The 27,531-nt window shown below is 46.5% G+C and overlaps 1 protein-coding gene and 1 pseudogene across 1 annotated transcript in view; both read left to right on the top strand.

The window, feature by feature from the left end:
* The window catches only part of Acoxl (acyl-CoA oxidase like), a 257,337-nt gene that overhangs the window by 194,956 nt on the left and 34,850 nt on the right, over window positions 1–27,531 (top strand). The window contains exons 15-16 of the mRNA XM_038330539.1: window positions 9,401–9,488; window positions 19,870–19,940. Of these exons, the coding sequence (XP_038186467.1) occupies window positions 9,401–9,488; window positions 19,870–19,940 (159 nt within the window). The remainder of the gene's footprint in view (window positions 1–9,400; window positions 9,489–19,869; window positions 19,941–27,531) is intronic.
* On the top strand, window positions 23,732–23,883 carry LOC119815989 (annotated as a pseudogene).

The following is a 27,531-nucleotide window of genomic DNA, read 5'->3' as shown; positions in this document are numbered from 1 at the left end:
AAGGGTGGCTTGGGTTCTATACACAGAGAGATGGAGGAAAGAGAAGGCCGCTGTGTTCTCGGTCCAGGACAGATGCGGGAGGCAGTGAGGATGGAGGGGAGTCGTAACAATGAATGGACTTTCCTCTCAGCCCCAGGTACAAAGTGAGGCTGGACCTTCCAGACAAGACTTGGGGAGGTCAGGGAACAACTGTCGCAGCCACCCTAGCACCGAGCTAGTCAGATTGTCAGGTCACAAGCTAGAGACACCAGTAAGGGAGGGTGACAGCGCTGGTTGGTGGTCTGCCGCCTTGTGTATCCTGCACACGGTACTGAAGACTTTCTGCGTCACCTTCACAGAGGAGTCCTGTGACAATCTTCCTCTTGTCAGTGCTGCAAGAGTGACCTATGTAGGTCACAGTCCCCAACAGCCCAGAGGTGTGAACTTCAGCTGAGATGGTAGCAGAGAAACCAGAGTGCTGGTTGATGGAGCTTTGGATCGTTTGATAGAGCAAAGGTACACTGGGCTCCAGCTTGTATCTTGGGAACACAGTTGGCATTACCAAAGAAGAAAGACCCCTAAGAAGTCCTAATTACAGCAGGGTTAGTGATTTCCATTCCAGATGCCTCTCCTCTGAATTCATCCCTAATGCCCCCAGTTTTCTCCACCCAATACCCATCTCTCAGCTCTCACCTCCTGGGTCCCAGGTCACCAGCAGGACAGCTGCAGCTTCGGGAAACAAGATCTCCAGGCACAATTTCTTTCCCATATTAAATGTACTTTGTTCTGCCTTTTGTAGACTCGAAGCAATCACTAAAGGCAATCAGGTCCAATAACACAGTCTTCATCTGAATGGGGAGTATATGCTGTTGAAACGCGATCTAGCTGACCAGACTCCAGATGCATGCATCGGTGCCTGTACAGCGTATTTAAGGCCCTGTGATTGGATTCTTTCTCTTCTCTCTCTACAAGAGCAGCTAAGGAGGAACTTTGCAAATGAGGATGCTGTTAGGAAAGGGACCAGGAAGCAAACATTTATTTACAAATCGGTTACTAGAAAATATCAAGATCCATTTCAGGAGTTGAGCTTTCAAAAATAAATGGCCAGAGAGAATGCATCACCCATAATCATTTTCTATCCCTGATGGCTCGGAAATGAAAAGCAGACTCTTCATTGGACATGAAAGCAGGGGAAATTAGGAAGTAATATATTCAATTGTAAAAGCCCTTTGCCAAGACTGTATTGATTTCATGTTCTGACAACTTCAGTTAAGCCTCCATGGGGAAACACTTTTGAAGCAGGTCCCATCTAAGACATGTGTGTTCCTACTGCTTGGGGCTGGATGAAAGTGGTTATATGGGGATGGGCTCAGTTTTCTCTTTGTGACCAACCTGTTCATACTGTTTGTGGGAGAGTGTGGGCTGCAAAGGTCCTAGCAGGACTGTCACAGCCATGTTGGGAAGAGGCTGGCTGTCTCTGCTGAAACCACTGTTCCTATTTCTCTGCTTCCAACCTGTGTATCTACCTCTAATCCTAGTACCCATCCGCAGTGCCCAATTCTTTCACACATTATTGTTCTGGTCAGGCACTCAGACTCGTGCTAGGCGCTGCAGTCATGCCGCCAATCAGAGCAGTGCTCATGCTCCAGTATTGAAGACTTCCTGGGGTGGATGTGCCAGCTGGGTGGGAGGTAGAAGAGAATGCCAAAAACACCGAGAAGACCACATCTGGGGAGAGAAGATGCCGGGAAGCTTCTAGGAGGAGGTAGAAACCTTGAAACCAGGAGGAGGGAGCAGAGGAAGAAGACATTCTGGTAGAGAGACTTGCATGTGGAAATATCTGGACCTGGGGTTGGGCATTTAAAGTTCATTTGGTGGTAGAGTGCTGGTCTAGCATGTACAAGGTGCCAAGGCATTCCCCAGCCTTGCACAAACCAAGCATAGTGACACCCACTTGTAATTCCAGCAATCTAGAGGCCGAGGAAGGATCAGAAGTTCAAGGCCATCTTGTAATGCATAGAAAGTTTGAGGTTGACCCTGTTTCAAAATATATATATATATGTCTGAAGAAGAGAGGGAAGCATGTGTCTTAGAACTGAACACAGATCTGGGTAGAGGGGAACCATGTGTGTATGTATAGACATAGGTGTGTGTATGTGTGTGTGTGTGTGAGTGTGTGCGCGCGGGGGGGTGGTGCACGCGCACGCGCATCTAAGTTCGTCCCCCTTTTTTGCTGTTTTTTTGTTTGTTTGTTTGTTTTGGGGTTTTTTTTTCTTTTTTGCTGTTTCACTCTGTAGTCAGGATGGCCTGGAACTCATTGTGTGGCCAAGGCTGTCCTCAAACTTGTAGCAATCTCCCTTCCTGCTGCCTCATCTGAGATTACAGGTTTGAGATACCGGATTTGAGTCCACGCCTATGGAGTGCACACTCTCCCAGGCACTCCTGGCAAGATGGGGCCTTTGCTGCTGTGGGCAGAGCAACAGACTTCTGCGTGAGTAACGACGCGGCTCTAAGCCACAACCCTGACAAACCGAGGACAAGGTGCCAGACAGCCGTAGGCCTTGGAACCAGATACGCCTGTGTGCCATTGGGACAGCTACTCTGTGTTTCTCTCGGAACACAAGTTGTGAATTCCAGCCCTGCACCTCAGGGCACTCCCCTAGGTAAGGCTGCCACGTAATGAGAGAAGGCTTCTGGTGTGACAGGAGCTGGTGCAGGGCCAGGGGCAGGCAGGGGTCTGCACACAGGAGGAAGGAGTAAGGTAGCAGAGAAGAATGCCCTAGGAAGAAAATTGCCCTGGTATCGTATCACCTGGGGATTCAGAACCCAACCAGGAACCATAGCTCCTCTTGGAGCCAGGAGCAGTCTTTTGGGGGGATAGAGTAATAGGGCTCTCCTAAGGGCAGCATGACAGCTTGGAGGGTAAGGGAACTTGCTACCTAGCCTGAAGATCTGAGTTTGAGTCCTAGAAACCCACATAGTGGAAGGAGAGGACCAACTCCGTCCACAAGTGACTATGCCCCCACAAAAAACACCCCAATAGGGTTCTCCAGAGGAACAATAAACTGTCTATAAGATTGAAAGGGAGGATGTATTGCATTGGCTTCCATGCTCACAGTGGAGCTTTGCTGGAGAACTTTGTCAGCTGAGAGTCATTAGCTGTAAGCCCAAGAAGCTAGACGCTTTACAAAAAGAGACTCCTCTAGACCGCGAGCAAGTGATTGAGCTGGGGACCCAGTCAGGAACAGAGGGGTGGAACTGACAAGAGGAACTAGATTACCTGCCTGGCTGAAGAACTTGGTGGGCACAGGGCACAAGAGCTAGGAGAAGTCCTGGAGAAGCTGCCGTAGGAACCTTAAAATGAGTTGCTGGGGAGAAGGAAGGCAGAGGGTACCCTGCAACTTTTGGAGATGTGGAGAAAAAGCCAGTGTTGAGATGGGAAAAGGGAATGCTCGGGTCAGGAGAACTTGGCAAACAGGAACTAGGCATCCGCTCATCCAATCCATTGTTCCCTTGGGCCTGGCAAAGTGCTAGAGTTGAAGAGCCCACACTCTCACTGACTGGGTCGGGAAGGGACCAGGATGCCCCTAAGACACTCAGAAGAGGGAGAATATCAGCCACAATGCTGGCCCACTGTGGTTTATCTAAATGTGGTCTGTTCTCTCACAATAGGAAAACAGAGGCAGGCAGCCAGAGCCCCACTGTGGTTCCATGGCCAAAGCCCAACAGGGCTCTTGCTGTGGCTCTGTGGCTCTTACCGTCCTTCCTCTCTGCTCCCATGTTGTGAGTTAAATTGTTTCCAACAGAAGGGTATGTTCAAGTCCTTATCCTCAGGACCCATGAATGCCAACTTAATTGGAAAAGGGGTCTGTGTAGCTATAACCAAGTTATAACTCTCCTCCTGGAGAGCAGTGGCCTTACTCCAAAATGCCTGATGCCCTCAGAAGCGGGGAGAGGCACAGACCAGATGCATAGAAGGAGGCTTGCAGCAATGGCCACGAAGATTAGAGCCATACAGTGGCAGGCCAAGGAAGACCAGTGAGCTGGCCACTGCCTGAGGCTGAGCAAGGCAAGGCAGCATGCTTGGACAGGGTGGGGTCTGCTGACACCTTGGCTTGGGACCAGACCTCAAGAGCAGTGAGAACATCTGCCTCTGTTGTCTCAGGCCCCAGAGACTGTGGTCATTTGGTCCAGGAGCCTCCAGAAACCAGCGAAACTCTATAGCCCAGTTTCCCACCATCCTCTCAGCTGTGCGGTGGCTGGGTGGCAGACTGGGAGAGGACAGAGAAGAAAGCAGGCACCTACCTGTGTGGGGTCTTTTTTATCAGGGAAGTGGTGGCTTTCACAATGCTCTGCCCTCGCTGGCCTTGGACGCTGTGTTCCCAACGCTAGTGACAGAAGTACTTTGTAGAAAAACATCTTCTATACACATATATGAAATAATATATTACGTATTTTTAAATTTACTAATCTCAGGTATTTGGTCACTGGGTTTAAACAAAGGCATATTCTCAAATAGCTCTCACCAAACTAGATGCAGAATACACCCATCACCCCAGAGGGCCCCTTCAAGCCACTCTGTCATCTGTCAATCTCTCCTCCCAAACAGGTCCTGGAAAATTCTGATCTTTTCTTTGCTATCTACTCATGGAACCATTGCTTGCTTCTTCACTTTGCATAATTTATTGCAAACACAATAATAAGCCTTTTGATTCTGGCTTCTGCCACTTTGCAAAGTGCTCCTGAGATCATGCAGCTGTGGCTCTGTGTGTGTGGCTGTTCCTTTTTGCTACAGAATAGTATTTCTTTATAAGGGTCTATACAGTCTATTTGCCTAGTAACGGATTGCTGGACCTATTGATTGATACCTGTTTGGTGATTATGAATAAAGCTTTAATGAACATTTTCTTACAACTCTTTACATAGACAGCTGTCTTTGACTCATCTCTGTAAACACCTCAGAGTGGAACCACTGGCTTCCCTGGTGGCTGCGTGCTGAATTTCTTAAGGAACTACCAGACTGTTTCCAAAGTGGCCACGGCATCTTGTACCTACCAGCAATGATCGCCGGCTGCCAGGCATCTTGGTTCACCCTCAGATTGCCAGTCTTACTCATCGTTGCCATAGTGGGTGTGAAGTGGCATCCCACTGTGGTCTTGATTTGCATTTCTCAAACCATCTTTGTGTGTTTATTTTCCATGTCAGATACAGATGGGTGAGGAGTCTGCTCACAGGTTTTTGCCATGTGTTTAAGTGGGTTTTTCTTTTTCACGGCACGGTGTGTTTTATGTCTGTGCTTCCTTTCCCACGCATTTCTGTTGCTGTCCTTGTATTTATGCCTGTGCTTAGGTAGCTTTGTAAAAGCCCGTCATACATGTACTTTGCAAACATTTCTGCTGATCCATTACCTGACCTTTTAGAGCAGTGTGCTGCAAGAGGAAAGAACTTATTCAAGCTTTTCGTATCATAGCTCCTGGGCTTTCTGTCTAACACAATGTGGCTAAGGTTCTCCTCCAGTGGTTTCTAAATCCTTATGAGCTTAGCTCTAACATTCAGGCTGGCCCCTCGCTTTGGCACAGAGTGTGAAGTAAAAGTTGAGGTTTGTTTGGGTTTGTATGTGGATGTGCACTTATCCTGGTAGAATTTGTTTCTTTCCCGTCTTCAACCGTAGGTGTGTGGCTGTATTCCTGGACTCCCTGCCTTGTCCCATTCCTCTGTATCTCTATCCTTATCCCAATCACACACCACTGTGTTTACTGTAGCTTTATCAAAGTCTTTCAATCAGATCACGTGACTTCCAAGGGTTTTTTTTTTTCCCCTCAAAACTGCCTTTGGCTCTTCTAGGTCTTCTGTTGTCCTCTGTAACCTTTGTAGCCACCTCACAAATTTCTACAAAAGCCAAAAGTCTGCTGGAATTTTGATGGGCGTGGAAGAAGTGACCTTGCAGTGAACAAAGGTTTCCCACCTGTGAACACAGTAGCTCCACCTTTCCTTTAGGGGACTTTGTAAATTTCTCTGTGCAATATCTTTTGGATTTTGTGTATAAATTTTACATGTTTTATAAGTGTTTAATGTTTCTGATGTTGCCATGATATTTTTTTAAAGATTTATTTTATTTTCATTTATGTATATGTGCCTGTGTGTATACCACATGCATGTAGTACCTGTGGAGGCCAGAAGAGGGTGATGGATCTCCCAGAACCAGAGTTACAGGCTGTTGTGAGCTTCCCAGTATAGGTACAAAGATCTGAATTTGGATTCCCTGAGAGAGGAGCAAGTCCTCTTAATGACTTAGCTGTCTGTCTCTCTGACCCCATAATGGGATTTTTATTTCACATTTTCAATTGTTCATGGCTGGAATATAGACACAGGGTTGATTTTTAAAGTATTACTCTTGAACCTTGTGACTTTCTTAATTCACTTTTAAGGTCTAGGACCTTTATTATATATTCCTTGGCATTTCTTTATAGATGAACATGTATTTTTTAATATAAGACTTATTGCTTTCATTTCTTTTTCTTGCCTTATTACCCTGTCTAGCTCCTCTAGCTCCATGTGAAGAAGAATGCCATCCTTTCCGGAAGGAAAAAAATACATTTATTCTTTCACCATTAAATATAATGTTAGCTGAGGGTGTTTTTATTATGGATCATCTATAAGGAATGGTTTTTAGCACTATAGCTGAGATCCATTCTAGAAACAAAAGGGGAATGGGTATGCTCATCTAGTGCCAAGAAGGCCTTTCTCCGTGTCTGTTGTTGCTCTATATGTTGATTGTGCTATGAGTGTGTCTTTTCATTAGACACTTGAAGGACAGCCTGCTATTTACAGGTGTGGTCACCTGTGGTAACATGAGCCCTACAAGTGGGAGGGGTAGGGCTTCAGGTACTTTCCCTTGCTCCATTGGGAGGCAGGGCAGGAGTTTTGGAGTCTGTTTGTCCAGTTCCAACTCCACTCTGCAATGTTAGGCTAATCGTTCAGCCTTTCTAGGTCATGATTTCAGCCTGTGACATGAAAATATCAGCAAATATCGAAGGCTTCTGAAGATTGAATAAGTGATCAAATAAAATTAAATGCTTAAAACAGTGCCTGCTGCCTGGTACATTTTAAGGACTCACTTTGGATGTGCCTAGTTTAAACTCAGGTTTCCAGTAGCTATTTACGGCCGTACATAAAGGACAACTGTCCCTTTAAAAGTCTTAAACCCGCCCCCCCTCCAAAGGTGTTTAGGAGGAGGGTTGATTTCCTTTGTATTGTAACATTGCTAGTGCAGTAAAGACTCTTCTACACTCCCGCATTGCAGACAAGCTGTTACACCTGTGGGCAGTGAGAGCTGATGCCAGCATCTAGGGGCCTTGGAGGACCCGCTGCTCCCTGGATCGTCCTCTTTCCCCTTTTTCTCGTGCTTTTTGAGGAGGCAAAGACATCTCCAGGGCCTTTCCAGTCAGTTAGCTGTCTCTGGTTTTCTGCTGGTCAGACCAGCGAAAAGCTTTCTCCCATGTCACTCTGTTTGGGCCATCTGCATGGTGGCTTGTTCTTCCTGCCGCCTTGCATGTGCTCTTCAGGAGAGCCAAGCCCTGACATTATCCTGTAAGGCAATAGATGAGAGCTGTTTCCAGACTTTCTTCGGGAACTTGCAGCAACTGCCAGAGTTTCCGTGAATGTCCCACCACAGGGTCAAGAGAGTCACCAGTCTCTGCCCCGCCTTTTCAGTTAGAACAGTGACACCTGTCCAGGGAGATACCGATTCCGGAAGCATCCGTGCCGACACTGTCTGTCCATTCCCCTGACTGTCATGATGCCCTGCTCGATGTGGAGCTGGAGAGTCATGTGACATGGCTCTCCTGACTGTGCCCACTGCCCTGGGTCCTCATATTGAATTATACATGGCAGAGGCTCTCTGCAGATCTGTTTTTCCGCTAGCGCACAAAGCACTATTAGAGGAGGCATCTGACAGAGAGAGCTCCAAGCCCTGAAGAGGCGAAGCCACCGCAAAGTTGGTTACTTTCCAACTAAGAGGCCCGTCAGCTTGGGGGTGACACAAATGGGAAGTTGATACATCAAGTGTAACTTTCTGTTTGAGTCTTAGTTCCTTGAGAACACACACAAAGTCACTAAAAGTTTAATATCAAATCATTCAGTCTTGAAACAAAGAAAGAGAAGGAGGAACAAAGTAAAGGTCAGCAGCTCCAAATTTAACTCAGGTCTCTGGTTAGATAAGAGGTGCCTCGGGCTCCATGCCCAGGAAACCCGCAGGGTGACTCACTTGAATGATGCTACTTGGTGGGTACCAGTGAAGTAATGCACATGGACAGGCTGTGGCTCCTGTCTCCATGACTCTGTTCATTTCTCATGTGGACCAGACACTGAACGCAAAAGGAAGCACCCGATGGCAGTGGAAGCAAGGACAGAGAGGGCAGCTCACACTGAATACTGCACCTCAACAGTCAGTTTGTCACCCATGGCTGAACCTACTACTATTATTTGCTAAATGGACATAGTTCATTGTATATATGCTTCCTGAGCAAGCGAAATTATAGGCCTTTACCACCAGGCCCACCTCAAATTTCTCCTTGAACATGTGTTGCCCCCTAGGTATCAGGTATAACTAGACACCATACCTGATGTGTGAGGACTTAACATACACACACACACTTATGCACACATATGCACATACACACACATACATGAACACTCATATATACACATGCACACATACACACACGCATACATATACACACATGCATACATGCACACACTCATGCACACATACATACACACGCATACATATACACACATGCATACATGCACATACTCGTGTACACATACATACAATACATGAACACTCATAAACACACATGCACACACATGTACACACATGCATAATACATGCATGCATGCATATGCATACATACATGAACACTCATAAACACACATACACACACACATGCGTGCACGCACACACACACACAGACCAGACTTCCTGAACACCACCAGGACATTCATTCTGCTCACAAGTTGCTCTCACAGGTCATGCAGCCAGCCTCTCAGAGACTGTGCAATGCCCATGTTTATGTTGTATGGACCGTTCAGATATTTGCTGGGTTGGTGGTAAAGGCCTCTAAGCCTGGGTACTTGGAGGGCTCAGGCAGGAGGATCACTAGTTTAAGCCCACCACAGAAAACTCAGTGAGGTTCTGTCTTGGGATATAAAATTAGAAGAGGATGCTATTGGGTAGTGTCACTCAGTCCATAGTAGAGTACTTGGTTTGTATGCCAGAGGCCCCAGCACCTCCCTCTCTCTCCAATACCCACACTGCCCCCCCCCCCCCAAAAAAAACCCCAAGAAAATAAAAAGGAAATTTTCAAGTTCACTTTTCTTCAAATATTCCTCATGGATATTTTCTCCCATCCCTTGCCAGGTGGTAACCAAGAAAGGGGATTTCTTCAGTGCCTGGAACTCCTGCATGCACCATGTCACCTTACTGTCTCTGGCACACATCCACAGAGGTGAGCTGGCTCTTGTTGAACGTTCATGGTTGGGTGACTCATGGCCCTGAAGGCCACAAGGGATCATAACTCTGTAGAAGGGAAGTCTTGCCCCCAGTCTGAGCCTCCTGCTAGACTTAGGGCTCCAAGTACCTTCAAGAGACTGTTGTAGCTCAGCTCCCTACTGATTAGGAAAACTGCCCAGGCAGACAGCCCACCAGGACGCACTAGCCAGAGAGGCACTAGTTTGTAGATCAGTTCCCCCAGGCCCTTGTCCAACAACAGCTGGAACTGCTGAACAAATAAACAGGGGGTGGGGGCAGCTATAGATACAAAACAAAGGCGAGCCTGATAAAAGGCCCCTGTTTGAAGCGATCTGACCACTGTCAGAGCTGCTTAAACCTAGTCCTCAATTGAGGCGGCTGTGTCAATCCAAGTCCCTGGTTCCCAACCCAAGACAGTTTTACCCTCAAGGGAGGTTTGGCCGTGTTTGAAGGTGTCTGGAATGTTGGATGCATCCACTGTTATTGGTGGATGGTAGGTAGAGGCTAGAATAGCATTAAATGTCCTCTGCATTACAGGCCGGTCTCCTACAGTCCAGTACGTACATAACGCTGAGACTAAGAATACTCATTTTGGTCTAAAGAGACTAAAATAATACAAGAAAATGAAAAAAATGTTTGGATCCACAACTTCATGTCAGTGGAATTATTTAATATTGAAAACCATCTCATTTACAACATGATGTCACTGTGTGAGGGAAAGGTATTAAAAGAGAAAGGCCAGGCTCTCACGGAGCATGCTGGCTGTGTGGGAGACTTCTATCACATGGGGCCACTGATGGTTATATAGAGCAGGGCCAGGCTGGTCCCCCAGCATGGCTGCAGGGGCCTGGCTCCTGGTGCTTCTCTCCTGTGGGTCTGTTAAAAGGCAGGGCAAGGTATTGTGGCCAACAACCAAGGAATGAATATGTTTGACCAAACTTCCAGCCTGCCCACCTCTCTCTCTCTCTCTCTCTCTCTCTCTCTCTCTCTCTCTCTCTCTCTCTCTCTCTCTCTCTCTCTCTCTCTCTCTCCAACCAGCATGTGCCAAAAAACAAAAAAACAAAAACAAAAACAAAAAAACCCAAGAATATGCTGTGGGTTCTGTGCTATGTTCTAGTAGCTTCAGGGATGCCCAGCATCGCCACTCAGAGCTGAACTAGAGGGAATGGTTTCAGCTCAAATGAAGCTTGGCTGCTTCTCTCCCAGCTCTGGGAGCCCTGTGTGTTAGAGTGAGTGTCATCCTTCAGGGCTAGTGAGCGCAGGCTGGAATGAGGATGTGTCCGGGACACAAGTTCTTCACAGAGAAAGGAAGCAGGTGGCCCACAGGAGGGCCACCTCAGGGTGGCCTTTGCACACAGTGACCCAACCCCAGAATAACTAGTGCTGTATCAGCATCCCTGATTCTGTTTGGAGTCTACCTTCTGCTCTTTGGGACAAGGAGGAGGAGCAAGGTAGGGACAGAGAAGATGGGGAATGGGAGAAGCATCAACATCTCTGTGAGTTACTAAGAGGCAAGATTGGATTCCCTCATTTGGAAATCCAGAAATTTTGTCTGTATACCCTGAAGTGTGTTGGCTGTGGAGAGACTGATTCATAGTAACTGAACTTGGAAATGACCGATAGAAACCGGAATGCCGGTTCATTCATCATGTCAAAACCCAGCTGCAGGGGTCTACAAGCCATCCCTCACACAGGCAGAAAGCAACGTGCAACTAAGTAGTAACCGAGGGTGCCTCAGGTCATGCCATCTGCATAGTGCATGCCTTCATGACTGCAGACCTGAGAATCCACTGTCTACTGCCAAGGATTCTGAGGTTACAGGCTGTCTATGTCCCTGCGCTGTCTTGGTAGCCTTGACTCCAGACTAATTTACTTAAGAAATCTGAGTAAACTATCTTCTTCTATTGGAGGTTTTGTTTGTTTTCCATATTTGGTGAATAGGCAGAAACACATTGGAACACAAATCCCCCCCCCCACACACACACACACCCTAGTTGAAGGCAGGTGTGTCTTTGACCTCTTCGTCCGTGGCAGGTAACTAGTACCGGACTCATTCTTGGAGGACTAAGGTCCAGGTCCTGGGGGTCTTCCCTTTGGGCTCCATTGTACTGACCACAGATACTGTCCATCCCAAAACCTGGTTCTAAGGTGAAGGCACAGGGAGCCTTTGACATACTTTTGAAATACAAGCACATCTTCCAATAACCACCTGTCAGCTTTCCATCTGGAACCAGATGGTTCACCTTAGGAGGACTGTGACTCTTCCGGTGATGTCACACATTCCAAGTATAGCCGAGCTTGGTGTGTGGACAGTGCACACAGGCCCCAGGAGCTGGTTATCTGAGTTCATGTCCTGGTTGTCCTTCTACCAGCTCTGTGGCTGCAACCTCTCTGAGCTTCGTTTACAAAGACTGTGAGCTATGGCAAAGATGAACCCAGTTGATCCCCCAAGGTTCTTGTCTCAGTGTCTGACTCATTCCTCATAATGAAAAGAAAAACAAATGTTGTTAACCACTATCATATATAATTGAAGTAGATCTTGTTCCTGAAGAGGAAGTTCAACAAGCTGAGTGGTAAAGTTTGAGGTCTGAATGCCAGGAAGAAGCATCAGAGATTTGCTGTCACTTCAACAATTTTGAACTGTCAATTGGTTAATAAATAATAAAAAAGTGATTATTTTCAGAAAATTACCCTCAGGTTTAAGATTAGATACAAAGTTCTTAGGTGTATAAAAAAATTGATTTGAAGCTAGTATTTGGGGAACTCAGGAATTATTTGAAATAGAAAACTCTATCTGTAGTGTAAAGGTTTAGGAGCCGGGGAGATTGTCTCCATGGGTCAGACTGCTTACTGCACACACGAGGATCTGTGCAGCCAGGTGTGGCTGCACATCCCTGCACTCCCAGCACCTTGGTGGGCAGTGATAAGAAGATCACCGGGGTTTGCAGGCTGCTAGCCTATCTCCACACTCATTGAGAGGCCCTGTCTTCAGGAAATAAAGTGGGGAACAATGAAGCAGGACACCCAACATCCTGCTCTGGCCTCTGCATACACAAGTGTGCTCATGGTGCCTCCATCACACAAAACCAACGCATGCAATGCAAAGGTTTGAGCACACAGACATGTAGCACGTCCTAAGGATAGGAGAGCACTGAGCTGGGACAACCAGAAGATCTAGCCCAGATGTTGTGCGTTCACATCCAGTCGCTCTCCAGCAGAGGTCTCCAGGGGAAGGGACAAGAGCTCAGGGAGCCCACCGGTCTTTGCTGACCTGCACAGATATTGCCTGCGGACACTTTTGAAGGAGGAACACGCAGAAGGGGAGAGGGGAATCAGTCTGTTAAAGCTCAGACCTTAACATCTCCCCAGGTGGAAATGAACTCAGAATCGAGCCAGTTTTATTAGGAACAAATGGGGAGAAAAGCCTTCTGGCATTAGGATCAGTTTGTCACCTGAAGACTAGGGAAAACTAGGCTTGAGATAGAAATGTTAAGCAGTCTCCAGTGGCTTCTGTAGTGGGACGTATCCATTACAGTGATGAATTGATATTTTTCTGTGAGGCGCATATTTATCTTGCCCCAGAAAGAGCATCTCTGAAACCTCATGGTATCTAAGCCCCTAAGGGTGTGCCCATTCCAGGTAAAAAAAGAAAACAAGCAGTCATTAAAGAAATGGCAGTATCCATGCTTCCCAGCTCTGTGCAGAACTGTCTGTGACATCTCTCAAAGCCTGTGAGCTTCATGTAGCAGGAAGCCCCTTTCTACTTCTTAATAAAGCGCCTGATAATTTTGAATGTCCGTGTTAAGGGCAGGTTGTAATTATAATTAGAACACAGAATGCCGTGGGGTTCTGCCTACTGAGAATTAATTTCAGATTCCTTTCAAGGACGTGTGTGTTTTGAAACGAGGCTTTCTTTGTTAATAAAAACATGATCGCATGCATTATTTAAAACAGCGTGTCGTGTTTTGCCTTTTAGTGCTGATTCCAATATTCTTCATGGGGCTAGCACTTTCCTCTCAGTTGGGAATTGGGTTAGTCTTTGGAAAAATTGCCTTTGCCTTGTTTAGCTTGAGCTTGCATCGTTTTCTACAAAATTATGAAAATAAAATTGCCACCTCCAACGTTACGGAGGCACTGAATGCCACCTCTTCATCTGGAAATCCTGTGTGGGTCTAGGCACTTACCATCCTTTACCACTACTGAAGTGGCCACGGTCAACCCTTTCAGCTACTGTCTTTTGTTAGAGCCAGAGGTTCTGAGTTCATCTTACTGTTTGAATAACGGGTTTGCGCGATGTTTTGTTCCTGCTGGAGGGTGAAGGGTGGAGAGGTGTGTCTGAAGGAAGAGCGCGAGGCCCCGTGCCAGCTGGGACAGTGCATTCTTTCTCTTGCCACTGGCTCTATCGATTTGGTAGCACAAACTTTGTCAGAGTGGCCTCTACAGATTCCATGTGTCTTGGTTTCTTTTCATCCGCTGTTGATGAAATACCCTGACTAACACAGCTCAAGGGAGAACGGTTTATTCCCGCTTGGAGTTCAAGAGCCCAAGCCATCGCGGTGTTGAAGTCAAGGCAGCAGGAGCTTGAAGCAGCTGACTGCATCCCATATATCCACAGTTGAGAAGCAGAGGGAATGAACCCAAGCTGCCACTCAGCTCTGCCTCTTTGCCTCTACAGCCCAGGATCCCAGCTGCAGTGAGAGGATTGTCCACCTCACCTGCCCTAATTAAGATAATTCCGCAGAGGGATTCCCCGAGGCTCACCTCGCAGAGAGCACTGGATTTTGTCTAGTTGGCAAGTAACACTAACCATCATACCAGTGAAATTCAAGTGGCCCCAGGAAAGGAAGGGATGCACCAGTTTGGTCTTCCCTTTCTCAGTCAGACATTCAACTCAACCCGTGAATGTATTCTTTGAGCAAAAGGTGCTTCTGAGGATGGAGGGTCCACACTTTACAGAGTCTACAATGGCGGGCTAGAGACACAGTTACATACTCGACAAGATCCCAGGAAGTCCTGGGCCTCTGGGTCTCTCCCACTTGAAATCAGAAAAACCCAGTCGGTGACAATATGGTAGAAAAGAGCAAGAGCCCACGGTCTCATCACACACATTCGACAGGGAGAGCCATGACGGTGAAGGTCCAGGGTGAGCCCCTGTCATGGAATCCATCCTAAATGGGAGCACAAGGCACTTTGTGGTCTTCAAAAAGAGCGTGATGAAGGCCTGGAGATGGCTAGCGCTGAAAAGCACTCGCTGCTCTCCCAGAGGGCTCGGGTTCAGCTCCCCACACCCACGTGGCAGCTCACAACTACCTGTAACTCCAGTCCCAGGGGATCCAACGCCCTCTTTGCACCTCTACAAAAAGGCACCTCCATACATGTGGTGTGCGCGCACACACGCTATGAAAGGAGTGTACATTTTGATTGCTTGTGGTTTTCTGTAATGATCTCTGCTGCAAAGAGAAGTTTCCTTGATGAAGGTGGAGACCATGGCTGTCTGTGGGAATGAGGGAAGATATTTACCATGAAGCTAAGGGTTGCGCTGGTTTAGGAAGGTGATGATTGGATCTGGGTAGTTGTCTGGTTCCCAGTATCAGACATGATCTCCCTCTTGTTGAGTGGGTCTTAGGTTCTCTTAGGGAGCTGCTGGTAACTGCCAAGGTACGCGTGCCACTATGGCACCTTTGGAGTACCATGTTAGGTTGCCATTGGTAAGCTTCATCCGTGTTAAAGCTTGGTAGAGCGCTGCTTCCTTCCTTCCTTTGGAAGTTTTTGTGGCGCCTTCTGAAATCCTCTTTCAGGATTTCAGGTCAGTTCCAGCTCAGGGACATCTGGGCCCTATGTCTGAAGTGCATGGTGTCCAGAGCAAGACGTATTTGCCTTCCACATCTGGGCGGAAACCAAAGGCAATAAATAGTCTGTAATGTTGGACAGTCCTGACCAACAGCCCAAAAGCAGGTTTCTCGTGCCTGATGGGGGTGGGGGTTCTGTTAGATGGTCTTTGGCTCTTGGAGGGAGCATTGTCAGCCTAGGTGGGAGATTTTCATTTAAATTACGTATGTTTACTTTGACAATGACTCGGTTTTAGGTAGATAGTTAACGCTATGGTTCCTTCTGACTTTTTCCCAGCCATCTTTACTGCTGTTTTGCCTTCCCGTCCCTCCCTGACTAGAAACCCTCTTTCCTCATTTCCCTGCTCACACCACTTGCTCTCTGCTAGTCTCCTCTCCCTTGTCCCTCAGGCCCCTCCACGCCAGTGGTCCCTTATGATTTTTCTGTGTTTTGCTGTTACTCCAGGCTATGCATGCACATCTGAAGGCTTGGAGCTCCAGATAAGAAAGAACACATGGTGTTTGTCTTTCTCGGTCTGGGCTACCTTGTTCACTGTGCTCTTTTCTAGTTCCATCCGTGTAGCTGCAAAGTTCATAATTTCGTTTTCCTTTACTGCTGAGTCATATTCCATAGTGTGCATGGAATTTTCGTGTTCATCTGTTGAAGGACATCTAGGTTGTTTCCGTTTCCTAGCTATTGTGAACAGAGCAGCAATGCATAAGGCTGAGCAAGTATCTGTGGAACCCTTTGTACACACGCTGAGGGGCGGTACATCTGGGTCATATGGTTTCGGGCTGCTCAGAACCACTGAAAAGGCAACAGAAACCTGCCCTCCCTGGCTTTGAAATATGCTCCTGTCCCCTTGTTTTCCACCGTGTGATTTAAAATTTTTACCTTGTACAGTAAATGGCAAAGATCTGTGTCAGCATTCTGACCTGAATATAAGTAAATATATTGGGGGGGGGGGGGAACACCAAGTCATCTCAAGATAATCAGTATTCATTAGTATCCATGTTGATGGAAGGAAATGTGAAAGAGTAAAACAAAATCGGTTGTTTTGTCTCCATCACCATCGGGTTTGAGAATAAGACCTTAAGGGGACAGGCGGAATTCCAGGGTCCCTTGGTCAGCCAGTCTAGCTCCATCAGTGAGCTCCAAGTTTAGGAACAAAAACAAATAAGGTGTAAGTAATAGAAAAAGACACCTAACATAACCTCTGGCTGCAATGTGCATGCAGTCATGAACAAATACATGTGCAATGCACTCAAAATCTTTTTTAAAAAAAGATTGAGATTTCTACACCACCAATAAAAATAGACATGCAGAAACTCTTTGTCTTACCATGGCAATTCTGGATATGATGTTATGTTAAAAAAAAAAAAACCATTACCCCATCGTGCGCTGTAAAGTTAGACATATTTGCCAGGAGCACACGCTTAAGCATGAGTTTTAAAGGGCAGCATATTCTAGTCTCCAAAACACTTAGCAAATAACCTTTGAGTTCACATGAGCCACCCACACAAAAACCAAAATGAACTAGACAGAAAAAAATTGCAAAAGCAACTGTCTGTTGACAACCAGATTTTCTTTCAGTCCTCGAGCTTTTGTCTATAAATAATCTGTGTGTTTCGAGTCTGACCATTGTCTTCGGTGGCCCCCTCCTGCCATGTTCTCAGTTCAGTGTGTCTTAAAACAAATATTAAATGTGTAAATCATGGAAACTATTATGTTTGTAGAGGGGAGCTGTTGGAGATAGGTGCTTTTTAGATGCCCAGAGTGTCCAGATGAAACATTAAGATGATGTATGCTTTCTTTGGAGCATCTGTTTATCTTCTGTGAGATCTTGAGCTTGATAGATCACCAGAGATAAAAACTTCATTTTTAACTTATCGTAGATCCCCAGTGCCGAGAGGAGAGATGGCGCCGTGTCCTCTCTCCCTGCTGGGGACGTGCAGACTTTTATTTGCAGAGAAGACATAATGCTCGATGGCTGGAAAGTGGTGGCTTTTGCTCAGAAACCTGAGAGGCAAAGGGAAAGAGAGAAACATCCACTGACAGATGTGACAATTTAACATGTTTAATACTGGCCTAAAGTGGCATAAAGTGTTAAGTAGGGAGAAGACCACAAGGTAATTTCAAGCAAAGTTTTAAGAATGTTTTTAGCTTTGTTTTTCAAGTCGGGTATATCTGTGTGTTCTGCGTGAGTGTGTACCACACGTGGGCAGGTGCCCGAGGAGTCCAGAGGGGTCAGATCCCTGGAGCTGGAGCAACAGGTGGTTGTGAGTCACCAGACAGGGATGCTAGGACCCGAACTTGGGTCATCCACCATAACAGCAAGGGCTTTTGACTAATGAGCTCTCTCTGTACTGTAAAGTGAGGTTTTTTTTTAAATAAGATTTTACCTTCATCTGTTGACACTTAAAACCTCTGAACAGATGCAGCAGAATGGATATTGGATACTTGATGGGGATATGACTTTTAGATTAATCCAAATAACTGGTGAAGATATCTTTTGAGATATATAGATAGATAACATATATATTATATTCATTACACATGCACACAGAGAGAAAGAGAAAGAGAATTTTGTCTCTCAAAATCACTCCAAAGTTCTCTCTTAATTGGCAGTCTGGCTAATCAATAAAATCCCCACAGATTTATATATGAATATTCTTCTGTATCCAAGGGGACTACACAGAAAACCTGTAGGGATGGCTTTTCAGCAGTTCCTACTGTGAACTTGGAGGATCAAAGCACATGACTCATAAATAAATCAATCAAGATGATACGGTGTGAATGTTCACACTGCCTGCCGCTCCATGTGTAAGGAAGTCCCCTGCTGCAGTGAGTGTCCCCAATGTCTTGCCTTGCTATTCGTTTATTGTTCTTCAGCCCTAAGCAGGTGGAGGCACATTTAGGCACATTTTATTGAATGCTCATCCATTCCAGGCCATAGGCACACAGTTGAATTTTTCTGGTAACTGCCACAAATATCTGCTTAAGGAGATAGCTTCTGTCCTAGGTTTCAGCGGTTCCTGAAGTCCCCATAGCACATGGCCAACGGCATCTGTGAGCAGGTGACCTCACTTTGCCCTTCTCTCTACTCTCACAAGAAGCATGCAAGTTATAATAAGAAGCCCATGGAATTATTAAGGTAGCCAGATGTTCTGGAGTTTCAAGCCTCCCTCTATGTTCTTACTCCAACAGCTACACAAAGAACTGATCTTTAGATCAGGAAGCTATTCCACCTGAATGAAGCATCTGCTCACTGTGTCAGGGTTGCAGTCTATCACGTCAGGGAAGGGCTGGCAGGGCAGGTCTTTCCATAGGGGCAGGAGTGTAGGGTGGGAGCTGTTCTCATCACAACAGACCAGGAATCAGAGAGTAGGGTTGGGAGGCAGAGCCAGGAATCACCCCTAATGGTCTCCTTCCTCCAGCTAGACCCAACTCCAAACATTTCTAGAATCTTCCAAAATTGCACCCTGGGACCAAGCATTTAAACAGAGGTCTCTGGTCAATATTTCAGGTTTAAATCAGAAACTTCTGCCCACTCACATAGGGTTTGGGCAGGTCAGGATGGAACCTGGGGTAGTGTGTTACTTTGCCTGGTTGGATGGGCGAGCCTGTGGGGTTCAGATGCAGTACTCGTCTGGGATGATTGACAGCAGAACAGCAGTGAAGGGCTGGCAGTGTGAACCCAGCCCTCAGTCCAGCAGTAAGAGGGCACTCTAGATGGGTTAGACCCATCTAGAGTCTTAGTCCCTGTCACCAGAAGAGGAGTAAAGTCCAGGGATGCCAGGACATCTTTAGAAGTGAAATAATATAGCCAAAACCACAGCAAGGAAGAAAGGCTGTGTTCCCATGTTTATTTAGATTAAAAAATGGTGCTCACACGGCAGACTTTGATGAGAGACTGGCCATGGGTATAGAGAAGGAGGGGTTACTTTATGGAAACTGTACCATGCACAGAGACATTCAGACTGATTTAAATACCCATTAGAGCATTTTTGTAAACCATCTTGTGTTTTCCTTAACCATTCTGTCAGAGAAGGTTGGTTGAAGGAAGATGGTTAAATACACTTGGGGAGTCTGGGACTTACTTGGGTCAACATTTGGGGCCATGTAATGTTTTCACCGCACAGAGAACTAGTGCATGGAACTCACTGTGGAAGAGGATGGCCGAGAGCTACATCAAAGATACCAAGGCAGAGTTGGAATTCCCTCCATGAAGTCACGGGAATAGGGACAGAGTGTAGTCCCTCAGGGTGGCCCATGCAGTGGCTGAACCCAGGACTTTCTGGTGGTTTCCCTGGAGGTTGGCTGACTCTAGTGGCCTTGTGGCCATGGGAAAGTCTCTGCACACAGATCCCAGCCCATGCAGTGGACAGGCAGGGAACTCTACGTGTCCCTAAGCAAGCATGACTAACATGCCATTTGTTTCTGCCATAGCCACGAGGTTCCACAAGGATGTGCTGGCAGTCCCCAGGTCCCCAGGGAGGTCACTCACCTTTCTCTCTCTTCCCTTCCAGTTGCACTAGAGCAGTTTGCGCTGGCCGTGAGGCGCTGTCCGGACAGGGAGGACCAAACCTTGCTAATGAAGGTAGGTTATCAGATAAGTCCTCATTGCCTTAAAGCCTCCTCGCATTCTGATTGCCCAGAGGAGAGTTTCCGTGTTTCACAAGCGGGAGTAGATTTATCATCTCTGAATTTTGTGCTCCATGGGGATATGCCTGTCAGTGGCTGGCGGGAGGGTGGCTGGGTAATGAGCACAACCACCGTCTGTGGAACACAGAAGTGACAGGAAAGTGGGTGTCGACGACTCGCAGGAGCCTACGCGATTCTCAGCGGGTTTGGTTGGTTTTATTTAAACTTATCTGACAGTCTCGATTCTTGTAGCAGATTTATGAGACTTGGCCAAATTCCATGTCTCCGACTATATTTTTTAATTAAGACAAAGGATCCCACACCTTCCCAGTTGGCCCCATCTTCCCTTTGGCCACCAGAGGGAACGCCACACAAATTAGACCTCTCGTGTCAACCACCGCGACAGTCAACTCATGTCATGGCTTCTTTGTCCTTGAGTAAAAACAAGCTCCCTTTCTTCTCAGCAACAATCACTTTATTTCCTCCCAGATGGCATGGACAGAGGTGAGGTATAACCTGTATTTAGGCTGTGCATCTAGGCGATCCCGAAGAGGTCAGGCAAGCAGCCTGCACGATTTTAGTAAAAACTGGAGGAGAGAGCAGCTCATCAGGGTAGAGGCGACACATTTCCACTGATGACTAAGCCTCCTGTTTTCACCTAGCAATGCACAGACTGACCTTGAACACCAGTGTTTCCATGATGTCATTTCCATTCTGTGCCACCAGGAAACCGTGTGAACCAGGAGCTGCATTTCTATACCTAAATACAGACTCTTTGCCAGGTGTCTTTGGACTTGAGAAATGGGTGGGAAAAAAAATAGGATGTCACTCTAAGGGATTTTCAACTCATTTGCCTAAGGTGTGATATTTTCGGTCTGTCTATTTTTTGTTTAAAAATAAAACTTTCAGTGATGTTTATTTTATAATAAAGAAGGGCTGCTGATTCCAAATGTTGGGTTGGTATGGGAGACCTGGTTCATCTGAGTCCAGGATGACTTGGCACGACAGATCCAGACACTTGCGCTCTCTTGCTGGTCTCAGGTCTTCCACACTGGTTTCATTCCCTGCCCTGAACTCCATCCCTTAGCCTGTCTGTTCAAGTACAGGTTGGCTTCCTGTGACCTTGAGACAGCCTTTAGTCGTAGACACTCACTTTGTTGTTGTTGTTGTTTGGTTTTTATTTTGTTTTGTTTTGTTTTTTATTTTGTCTTTTGTTTTTGTTTTTTCGAGGCAGAATTTCTCTTCAGCTTTGGAGCATGCCCTGAAACTTGCGCTTGTAGACCAGGCTGGCCTCTAACTCACAGAGATCCACCTGCCTCTGCCTCCCAGGTGCTGGGATTAAAGGCATGAGCCACCACCTCCCGGCGACACTCACCTTTTAACCAGCGTCATTCACTGTTCAGACACAGAGCCTCTGGCGTCTTCTCCAATCTGCTTTTTGACACCTCTTCTCTTCACTTGGTCACCCCAACCCTTCTTCAGAGGGAGAAGCTCCTGGGCTCCCCTCCATCCTGCTCCACGAGCTTCTCCGGGAACTTATGTGGGAATCTCAGAGGCAGTGTGGGTTAGAGAACAGAGCACTAAGCTCAGGAGCCCAAACCATCAGACCCACTTCTAATTATCCTGCTGGTTACAGGTTCGTGTCTCTCTCTAGATTTCTTCTGGTTTCAGGCAAGTAGGTAAAAGCAGCAAATTGAAGGCCCCTCCTCCCAAACTGTCACCTGTTGCTTCTCATGCCGGCCTGGCTTCTCTAGTCCACTTGGTTAGAAACAAACATTTAAATGTGGGATAAAAATCAGGCTTTCTCAAGATGCTCTGGAATGTGAGTGCCTCTCTGTATTTTGTCTTCCCTGGCAGCTCTTCAGCCTGTATGACCACAATAACTGAGAGAGTTGTCTGTGGTGTTTTTACAGTATCTTCGAGATATTTGAGCAGGCCTCATCAAAGGAGTTTTACTGAACAAAATTATGTGCTCAGTTCATATCTACCAAAACTACTTTGTGACTTTTTCTTCAAGAGATTGAGGTTTCTTTCATGTCACCTATGAGAGGCCACTATGTGGGTGTGACAGGAATGTGTAGGATTTTTTGTGGATATGTGTAAAAAAACAGTAGGTCGTTTGAACATGCTTGATCAGCTGTCCAGTGTGTGTTCACACTAGTGTACTTTGGAGTTTATCTGTAGTAAATTGTGTGTGTGTGTGTGTGTGTGTGTGTGTGTAGCTGAGAATCTCAACAATGTATTTTGACCTTATTCATCTCTCTCAATTCTTCTCCAATCTGCCCCCCTTCTTTACCCACCCATTAAAATCCATCAAGTCCAATTTGTGCTGCCCAAATATTCCTAGAAGTGTGACCTAATACTGAAATGTGGGCAACCAATGAGGGGCTCCGTGTTTAAAAAAACAACTAATTTTCCTCCCCTAGCAGCTATCAGAGCTCTCAGTGGTTGGTAGCTCTTTGACCAGTAGGGATCTGTACCCAACTCCCCTCTCCATGCTGGGATTTGGTCTGGGTTTTCAGAGGTCTTTTGCATGCTGTCACAATCACTGGGAGTTCATATGTACAGCTGTCCCCCTGTGCCCAGAAGACACTGTTTGATTGTAGTTACCCTCTCTCTGGTTCTTACAATCTTTCTGTAGCCTCTGCTACAATGATCTCTGAGCCTTGAAAAGAGGAAGTGCAGTATAGATGTTCCATTCAGGGCTGAGCCTTCCAAAGTCTCTGCACCTTGGCCAGTTGTGGGTCTATGTTGATCACCATCTATATGAAATAAAAAGTGAAATAGAAACTTCTCTGATGAAGGTTGAGGGTGCATTGATCTATGTGTAATGATAAGTCATTAGGAGTCAAATTAACAGTACATCCATTTAACAGAATAATAATAATAATAATAATAATAATAATAATAAATTTTTAGCTATTGCCTGTGACCTGTGTAACCATAGTCCATTGGCCCATTATCAGGCCAAATATGGTTTCAATTTATGGAACAGAGATTAAATCCAATCAGAAAGTGGTTGGTTACTTCTCTAATGTTCCTGCCATTGTTAAGCCATCAGACATGTCTTACCAAGCTAATCATCACTGTAGCTCACAAGATTCACAGCTAGATAGCATTAATGATTACTTTTCTGCTCCAATAGTGTGCATAGACACTTTCAGAATGATAAAATCTAGCCAATAGGGATACAGCTTCCATGTTAGTACCAGCTTGATTTTTCCAAATTCATATTCATAGATGTGATTGTATCTTTAGCAATAGGTCTTACTCTTGAGTTCTGGAGTTGACCAAGAGTATTGGAGATAGCCTGTAATATTCGAGGTTTGTGTGACCTCATTGGCCAACAACTCCAAAATAAGTAACTTATTCCTGGCACTGGGCTTTTTATTTGTAAGACAGTGAATCTAGTAGGGACATTGTTAACCCATTTTAGAGTAATTCTATTTTAACTCATTTTATGAACATATGTGTGTGTGCATGTATGAATACGCACACATACATTCACACACATATATGTATATATATGTATTTGGATAAAGCTTCTAGAGCAGGTTTCTATATGAATTCTTTGAAAAGTCCCTAGTGTTATTTATCTCTCTCCACACTCCCTCCTTTATCCTGCCCTCTCTTCTCCCACCCCAATTTAACACTTCATATTCATTACTCCCTTTTATAAATTTCAAAATTCTACTTCACCTCATGAAAATTTGTTGGAGGCCAAAAGCAACAACAACAAAGCTGCAAATGTTTACTTGTTGAGAGAAACTGTGGCCAAGAAGGTGATGTTCCCAGGGTAATGCTCATTCACTGCACTTGGGATCTTCTGAGCCTTCTAATTTCCCCCAAATTTGGGAAACTTGACTGTATGGCTTGTGGTAGTGGAGTAGTGCACTTTCAACACACACGCACACACACGTGCACACGCACGCACACACACGCACACATGCACGCACACACACGCACACACTCACGCACGCACACACATGCACGCACGCACGCACACACGCACGCACACACGCACACACCACACACACGCCCGCACGCACGTGTCGGGAGGTTGGACCAATGATGGTATGATGAAACTACTTTTCCATGCATGTTGTTCAACCATTACTGAAACCAGAGGACAGGTATGTAACTGGAGGTTTCTCTCCTGCCCTCCAGTTCCCAAATAAACACTCAGAGGCTTATATTAACTATAGAAGTTTGGCAGGTGGCTCAGGCTTAGTACTAACAAGCTCTTACTTTTAAATTAACCCATTTCTATTGTTCTATATTTTACCACAAAGCTCATGGCTTGTTACATCATCACATCTTGCTTCTCTGGTAGCTGCTGGTGTTTCCCTCGACTCTGCTTTCTTTCTCCCTGTATTTGTTTGGATTTCCCACCTAGCTATAGTCTTCCCTGCTATAATAATACATAAAGGGGCTTCTTTATTAACCAATGGTGATAAAACATATTCACAGCATGCAGAAGGGCATCCCACTTCACAGGTACTTTAGTCTAACCTGTGAAAGTGCTCCATACATGGAGTTCTGAGAAGATAGTAAAGGACGAGTGACAGAGAAGCATATAGCCACGCCAGATTCAAATTCCCCTGAAAGAATCAGAAGTGGTAGGTGGGACTCCAGATGGTCAAAGCCTGAGCCTCTGCCCATGATCAGAATAAGATAGCAGGGAAGGAAAATCAAGACCTCTGGATCCTTTAGCTGCTCCCTGGCATAGCCAGTGGTAAGAGGACCTACAGAAAAGCCCCGCTCCCAGTGCCCCCTCCCCACAACACCATAAGAGCACATACAGGAATCCAAGCTTTGATGGACACAAGACACAGTTATGATTGGCTTGGGGTTCTGTCCTCCTGGTTTGTCAGTCACATCCTCTTCTGTCCTATCAGATGTGTAAGGAACTCCACCACACACCAGAACATGAAGGGACAGCTGTTTAGTCCAGATCATGATGGTCCAAATGCAGATTGGCCACTGTGAGATCAATCAGGCCTCCATTCTCCTGCTAACTAGCTGTGTGTCAGCATCCTCTTCCTCCTGCCTCTTCTGATCACAGACAAATGGTCTGGCACACCAGGGAGTTTCTCACCCACCTGAGGATGCCATGGGACAGGAGAGTGACTCTGTGACTCTGTGACCCCCATACTTCAAGTAGGATCAAGGCCAGTGTGATTTGACTGGGGCTGTTCCTACCACTTCAGCCTTGAAAGGGCTGGGAATGGGGCCCTAAGTGGAGAGACGGAGGCGAGAGGGGCTTGCCGCCTTTCCCCAGCACTGCTAGAGCAGAGAAGATACCTAGATTCTACAAATCACTTACTTGTTCTCGCTGCTGCTTGATTGCCTCCTCTTGCTTCCCTGTCTCTTCATCAGTTTGGGGTCTTGACTACGTTAGTCCTTCCAGGTCATGGTGGTCGCCATCCTAGAACGCTGTCTACTGCTGGCTCTACCGACCACTCCCTGGGGCTCCCCCAGCTCACATCTGAGCAAGTCTATACTCATCCCAGTCCCCTCTTTAGGCTCCTGTCACAATCTTCCCCTCCAATGGCCTCAAAATGGTGGGATGATAGGTGGATTTTCTCTGTCTTGAAGCTGTCACCAGGCCCCGTATGACCCCGTGTATACCCTGCCAATGTGAGGTTGGACATGGTTACAGCCTATGATGCCAAACATACCTCGGAGAGAATCCACTTGGCCCTCCCCACTGCTCTCTCTCCTTCAGGCTCCGTCAGGTGGACTCAGGTGCCCCATGTCTTACATCTCATTTTCTAGATTCATTTCTGTGCCTAACTCCACCCCGCTTTTGAAAAAGAATGATTGTAGAATCTGTCATCCAAACCTGGATATTTTATTTTGCAAGTAAAAGGGAAATTTAGCTTAGACGACAATCATAAGCCATGACTGACCTAGACAAACCAGGGCATCTGGGCCCTCCTCTTTCTCAGTCAAGCTTAAAATCCCTCCCTGCTATGGTTTAAACCTAAAATGTCACCTACAGACTCATGTTTTAAACCCTTCTTCCCCAGGTAAAGGCACTATTAATGGAAGCTATGAACCCTTCAGGAAGTGAGACTCAGCTGGTGAATTTGGGGGAGTGGCTTTAATGGTTATAGCCTGGCTCCTGGTTTCCTGTGATGTAAGCATGCGCCACCACCCTCTCCCACAGCCATGAATGCGGCCATGCTTCCCCGCCACTATGAGCTGAAACCCTTGAAAGCCACGAGGCATAAGCCTTTCCTCTCTCTGGTTGCTTCTGGTGGATGTTTTGGCCCCAGCAGCATGTAGGTAATTCATACTGTCTCTCAATCAAACAGTTCGGTCCCAGCAGCATGTAGGTAACTCGTACCCTCTCTCAATCAATCAAACAGTTCTAATACAGTTCTACTTTCCCCTCCAGCTTCTCTCTCAGTGCTTGTGAAGACTCTTTGGCCCCTGTTCCCACCAGGTTTGTCCTGACACTTTTAGGACCTACGCCTCCATGCAGGATGACAGACTGTAGAATGGTCAGTCTCTCAGTGACATCTGTACTTGGACCATCATGCCCTAATCTGACATTTACCCCTCCTCACTTTGTTCTGGCCCCTCATGAAGTTTCTGACACACCAGATAGGCAGCATTCGTTTTCCATCTGGGAAATCAGGAGCCTCCCTGGGACTAAAACCTCTCAAGGCCACCGCCTTCCAGACCTCCAGACCTCCAGACCTCCCTTGGATAAGCTGGAAAAATAAGAAGGATGCTCATGGGACAGCAGTCCTTCCCGGGAGCTGCCACTGCCCCCAGTTCAGGAGGCAAAAGGTTGCTACCCTTGAAGCAAGACAGTAGAGCTTCCCTGGCTCGCAAGGTGCAGTGAGTGCCCAGAATGTTCCCCATGTTCAACCTTCCACCTTGGGCCCAACTCACTTTGCCTGACTAAGACCTTGGCTAGAACGGTGACAACAGACATTTCTGTAAATAGAACCTGACATCACAACACATGGCCCGTAGAAAACAGTAAAAAGAACCAAGCTGCATCTGAAAATAAAAATAAACCAACAGGCAGCCAGTGGGGCCTGCTTATCATGTAGCCTTGCACTTCTGTTCCCAAACTGCTGACCTTTGGTAAGGGCTGCCCAGGAACTGGCGACCATGGCTGGGAGGGGAGCTGTCTCCTGGTGGGATGGTGATCTTTTGCCTTAAGGAGACATGACAAACATCTCTCCTGTTTCCCATCCACCTGGCACCAAATGCAGGGCCCACTGAGGATGATGGACACAGCTTCCAGGTCTGAGACCCAGGCTGAGCAAATGCACAGAAATCACAGTGAGTTGGGAGGGTCAAATGCTTCTGGAAGCTTCCTCAGCACCATACCACCCACAAGGCATTAGTGCTGGCCCAGGTGCAGAGGAACTTGGGCAGATGTGGGAAGAGGGCCTCCCTCTCACACATTCTTTTGCTACCAAGTCCGGCCAGATGCAACTGTTTTTCCCATGTATCGATGTTCTAAGAAACCAGAGACCCGGGAGCCTTTCTTCAAACCAGACATTGCCTAGCGGCAGACACCA

The sequence above is a fragment of the Arvicola amphibius genome, chromosome 5 (assembly GCF_903992535.2).
Source record: "Arvicola amphibius chromosome 5, mArvAmp1.2, whole genome shotgun sequence".
NCBI lineage: Eukaryota > Metazoa > Chordata > Mammalia > Rodentia > Cricetidae > Arvicola > Arvicola amphibius.
The sequence above is the reverse complement of the archived record's forward strand: the minus strand, read 5'-3'. Positions and strand labels throughout refer to the sequence as shown.